Below are 6000 nucleotides of genomic sequence, written 5' to 3' on the forward strand. Positions count from 1 at the left end.
ACTGACTTAAGCCAGTATGGTCAGGTTACTTACCTTCCGCCATTTCTAAGATATTTTCGCCTTTATTATTTTATACAGTCACCTATCGTCTACTGGTCATTTTCATTTTCTCGTCTTTATTCATCTTAATTAAGGTTGTTATCTCGTTGTCGTTATTTATTGTGTTTTTGAAGGCACCAGTAAAAATAAGTTTTATTCATTTATGTATTATTACTGACTGCATCTTCCCCGACCATCTTCTTGTATCACTCTACGGTCAATTATTAACACCTCATTAAAAAGAAGGTTATAGTGCAGTGTTCCTCATAATCATCACCAGTAGCGCTCGCTGTCGTCCATTATCTACTCAAGTAAATAATTTACACATTTATTTGTATATGCAAAATGAAGAAGTGGATCATTAGAACATACTCTCCGTTTTCCTAAAAATATATTAGTGTAATTCATGGCTCCTTCTCATTAAATCCTCTAAATATTATTCTTTTCAAATTATTATATTATTTAATATCAGCCTGATTTCAGCCATGCGACGTTGAAAGTCATCCATTCCGTGATATCCAATGTGCAGAATATAACGACTGGGTTTTCCCTGAAGATGGTGAAATCCACAAATGGAAGGGTTTTTTCGTCAGTAATGGTAGCGTAAACTTTGAAATCTTTTGACGTAGCACGACTTATTACGTATTTTTAGAAAAAAATTGTTATAATTTTCAGGCAATCCTTGTGCTCTTTACTGTCGAAATGACAAAGATGTCGTTGTATCGTTATCACCCAAAGTCAAAGATGGCACTACATGCTATCGTGGAAAGAGGGACATATGTGTGGATGGAATCTGTCGAGTAAGTTTCTCACATCCATAAGTTTCTTATATTTAGATATCAATCATAGCATAAATAAATTAAATATTGTTCAAATTATGTATCTCATTTTTACTTTTTTTCTCCTTCGTAATAATGATATTTAATAACATCTCATACACTAATTTACCCAAAAACTGTTACAGTAGGGGTATTTATCTTTAGTTTAACATCTTAGGGGTATTCATGATCTTTGGTTTAACATGTTAAAGCGTGTTAAATGGAAAAACTCATGTTAAATCGAAAAAAATGGCTTCTTTTACCGTGGTAAAACGAAATAACATTTAACATGGCTGAGAGTCTGTTACTTGGTCTGTTAAATGAAGAATGACGTCACACAATAGACCAGTTGAGATCGCCGCCATTTTTGTTGTTGTGACAGCTCAGTTCTTTCGTGTGTTTGTGGTATTCATATCCCTGTTATTAAACCAGATTGGATAATTTTAATGATACATTCGAGAAAAAAAACAGTAAAAAAAAACAATGTAATTTCATTCTACTATCTGAAAATTTGTAAACGCTCGCCAGATAAAAATCTCACTATATGAACCATGTAATTATTCTTAGGGGACATATGTCCCAGACTAAAGTTATTTTTTCATTTCATTTCATAAGCTAAACTTTCACACAAATTACACTTTTCACTCACTCTAGGCATGTTGTAATTAATTACTTAAATCAAAACTGAAGTAAACAATAACATGAAGGTCTGGAAGGAAGGTTATAAACATAAAGGCTTATACGCTTATACAAGTTGCTGAGAAAATCCACTAGGGACTCTTATGCATTTAACGTTTAACATGACTTCAAATAGGGCTGCTCACAATCTTATAGTTATAACATTTAACATGGTAAAACATTTAACATTTAACACAACATCATGAATACCCTTATTAAAGGGAAAAACTCATGTTAAATGGAGAATGACGTCACGCAACAGACCAGCTGGGCTCGTCACTATTTTGTTTGTTGTGTTAGGTTACTTGCTCGTAGTTTGTGTTAGTTTTATTTACGATGATTTTATAACTAACTAAGCAATGGATGACAATAATAATAGTGTTATGACAGTTGTCAATTAGCTCGTACTATATATATATTTTATTTTGTAACAGATCGGCCTGGTGAGCCTTAAATGGTTGATAAAACCGTTATATTATATATATATATTTTTTTTTTTTAACAGTTGATTATAGGGGGTTATAGTCTCGTACAAAAGACACCCCTAACTATAAACAATGTTATTATCAAAAGAAGAAAAAAATAAATAAATAGATAAGAATAATGCTTCTTAATAAAAGAGGAAAGTAAAATTGATAACAAAAAATAATGATATTGGTACACTTAAATAAAACAAACAATTGCCCTCTAATAGTAAGAAGAAACATGTTAATTTGAAAAAGGGACGTGAGAAGAAAATAGAAAAAAAAAATGATTAAATAAAATGAGTAATAATAAAAAGTAAAATAGAGCTAGTGTGACTGAATTAATTTTATATTTATTAAAATTTATAACAGAATGTCCTTCAGCAGTCTGGGCTTCAGTCTTCGGGTTGAGGTTGGGTTTCCCAGGTTGTAGCTCACTGCTCCTTTAACTGTCTGCAACTGGGAGTGGAACTTCATGAACCGTTTTTTTATGTAATCCTCTATCGACTCCATATGTAATTCGCGATTCAATTGGCTATTTCTTATGAACCAAGGAGCATTAACTGTGATTCTTAGAACTTTATTTTGAAAAGATTGTAGTTTTTTTCTTTTCGTGAAGGATGTCGCTCCCCAGACTTCACAGCCGTACATCAGCAGTGGTCTGAGAATTGTTTTAAATATAAGAACAGTTGTTTCTGGTTTTAGTTTGGAATTTCTGTTTTAGCTCATATTGATTCTCTACCTCATAAGTTAGAAGATCAACAAGGCACTCAGCAACCAAACTTTCACAAAACTTGCACCTTTCACTCAATTTAGGCATATTATAATAAATTACTTTAATCAAAACTTAGAAGTAAGCAATAATAAAAAGTTATGGAAGGAAAGGTTATAAAACAAGTCGTTCAGAAAACCATGTGCACAAATGGAGTAACTGCAGTGGTTATGTTTGCATGGTAAAGATACCCGCTCAGTGTCTTGAAAATACCAGTTATACCCGTTATTGGAGAATCATTTTAACTGTAACTGCATGATTTTTACAGTCATAATTGTACTGTCGCACTACCTCTGGCTTGATAGTATAGGTAATGTCAGTGAAGCAATCGTCAGATGTATACACCTTCATCTATCTTAGGTATACGTTATTGCGGCAAAAGTGTTAGCCACTACCATACCTATCTGATAGTTACAGTCATGATAGTAACATCGCACTGGGTCAAGTGTGATCGTTAATAGTTCAAGAAATGTTAGTGGACTACCAGACGCATTAACTGCCACGTTTTACTGCCATAAGAATAGGCATTGATAATGAACTTTCGGAGCATATTAAACTTACCAACTGCAATGAGGATAAGTGGGAAAACGTTCTCATATATTTTTACCAAAACATTCACAGGCCCGAAAATAATCCCCATTGACCCCAAAAATAATCCACCCCCCCCCCCCCAAAAAAAAAAAATCGCCCTAAACTACATTATATCCATCACAGAATTAAAAAATAACTCTACCTTGGCGTTTTTATATGTTTTAAAGTTAAAGTAAGTGCCCCGTGCCCTAAAAATAAATCCAACCAAGGCCCCAAAAATCATATCATTTCAGGCCTCAGGACCAAAAATAAATAATATATTACTTTTTAGTAATATAAAAAGTATCTAAGGATTGACTAAAACTAATCGAAGGACTGGTGTGCCATTAGCACACCTTCGTATAAGGTCTGTTCCAACATCTACTTCTGACTGTCGTGAGTATGCATTAGTACTTTTCTCTTCCAAATCCTGTTCAAGGCCTGCTCCGGACAGTCAGAAGTGGTTGTTGGAACAGACCTATTATGTAAAACTATTTTACCAGAAATCGCTGCTCTCTGCTAATTACTCACATCAGTGCAATGCTTGTTTGCAGAGTACACAAGCATTTTGTGTCACAAAGTCAACAAATTTTGTATCTCCATTTTTAGTTAATTTCTATTGAAACATTGGATCTCTTAGCTAAAATTTCACTATCTAATTAACAGAAGAGAATAGAACAGTTAAAGATTAATTTGAAAATAATCAGTTTTGTGGATCATTTGAATAGATCAGACCTTATTGCATGAAGAAACTGTGCCAAAATTTCACACATACCATCAGGGCCCTGTTTCATAATAAAGTACAAACTAATACTATCAGTCTTGTCGATTTAACTTAATACAATTACACTGACTTATCCAATAGTAACTTGTACTTTAGTATTTTTGAACTCCTGTAATATCACTAATAATTCTCCCTATTATGAAAAAAAATGAGCATTAGTGCAATTGTATTTTGAACTAATACTATTAGCTTTCATTATGAAACAGGCCCCAGATTTTATTTAAATGTCAATTGGAAATTTTCAATGTTATGTTATGTCATGTTATGATTGTGTCATCTTCTGAATTTTTACATCTCATATCTTCAATATATTTTATTAGTTCTTGAAGTATTTAATTCAGTCCTATATTGCAATTTACATTTATTAATTAACAAAAGAAAATTAACTTTTACCTAATTTTCTTTGTAGTACTGTTACATAAAATGTTTTAGATTTTTTTTTTCATTTGTTCCTCTTGCCACTCATTAAATTTACAAAATTTCTTCATTAATTACTTTTAATTGGTTAATTTAGTTGATTCTATATGCTCTGCTTTGATTGCTTATTTATAAAAATAAACAAGTAATTACAGCTTTTAAAAACCAATTTCATTTTGAACAAAGTGGACAATTCATTTGATAACCACAGCCCTTATTCAAAGTGATAAGCTAAAATTATATATAAGCCTTGTTAACAAATTAAATTTTAGTTATATATGATGTCAGAATTTCAAATACTTACCATGCTTCTTAGGACATACCATGCGATCTGCAATTTGATTCTAATAGTGTCGAAGATGCCTGTGGTATTTGCCATGGCAATGGAACAGGTTGCAAAGTTGTACAAGGGCGGAAAGATTTAAAACAAGGTATAAATATTAATAATCTAATTAAAAATAATTATCACTAGAATTGCATAGATGAATTATAATCGTGGAATTTTCATCAAAGTATACTAAACTTTGCTTAAATGAAATGAAAAATTATCTTCATTTTGTAACCAAGTCCTCTAAGAACATAAAATGATTGTTTATGTTCTGGATTTTCTTTCCTCATAAGTTGTTTGTTTTTATTTATTAAGATGTTGAGGTGAAAGAACTTGTATTTAGAATATTATCACTATTCTATATTTGCTGTTCTACATTTCAAGGAATTTTCCGTATTCATGTACTAATATCTAATATACCTCATTTTATTAAGTGCATCTATTTCTTCTAGAAATATTGTTGTATAGTCCTATATTTCAATGACCATTATTATGTTCTATCTTAAAATTGTAAAATACTTTAAAAACAACTAATCTCTGGACTTTAATTTTCAAAAACATATGATAACTGAATAGTAAGAGAATTGGAAACTGACCTATATTTCAATGACCAATATTATGTATTACCTGAAGACAATAAAAGTATAAAAGAAAAACAAAAAAAGATTAATCTCTTGGGTTTAATTTTCAAAAATGTATGATACCTAAATATTAAGAGATTTGGACACTGACCTATATTTCAATGACCATTATTATGTTCTATCTTAAAATTGTAAAAATACTTCAAAAACAACTAATCTCTGGACTTTAATTTTCAAAAACATATGATAACTGAATAGTAAGAGAATTGGAAACTGACCTATATTTCAATGACCATTATTATGTATTACTTTAAGATAGTAAAAATACTTTTAAAAAACTCTAATCTCTTGGGTTTAATTTTCAAAAATGTATGGTACCTAAATATTAAGAGATTTGGACACTGACCTATATTTCAATCACCAATATTGTGTATTACCTGAAGCCAATAAAACTATTAAAAAAACGCCTTTCTTACCCCATCAGAACTCAACACCCCTTAAATTACAAATATTAGAAAAATGGCATGCCAAGTGGGATGAAAGCTCTCC

The 6000-nt window shown here is 31.1% G+C and overlaps 1 protein-coding gene across 1 annotated transcript in view; it reads left to right on the forward strand.

Annotated features, from left to right (window-relative positions):
• The window catches only part of LOC106678273 (A disintegrin and metalloproteinase with thrombospondin motifs 6), a gene marked incomplete in the record, with an annotated part of 58456 nt that overhangs the window by 29648 nt on the left and 22808 nt on the right, over nt 1–6000 (forward strand). Inside the window, 3 exon segments of the mRNA XM_067047606.1 lie at nt 523–637; nt 715–839; nt 4859–4973. Of these exon segments, the coding sequence (XP_066903707.1) occupies nt 523–637; nt 715–839; nt 4859–4973 (355 nt within the window).

The sequence above is a fragment of the Halyomorpha halys genome, unplaced genomic scaffold (genome assembly GCF_000696795.3).
Source record: "Halyomorpha halys isolate HHAL.00 unplaced genomic scaffold, Hhal_1.1 Scaffold132.1, whole genome shotgun sequence".
Taxonomy (NCBI): Eukaryota; Metazoa; Arthropoda; class Insecta; order Hemiptera; family Pentatomidae; genus Halyomorpha; species Halyomorpha halys.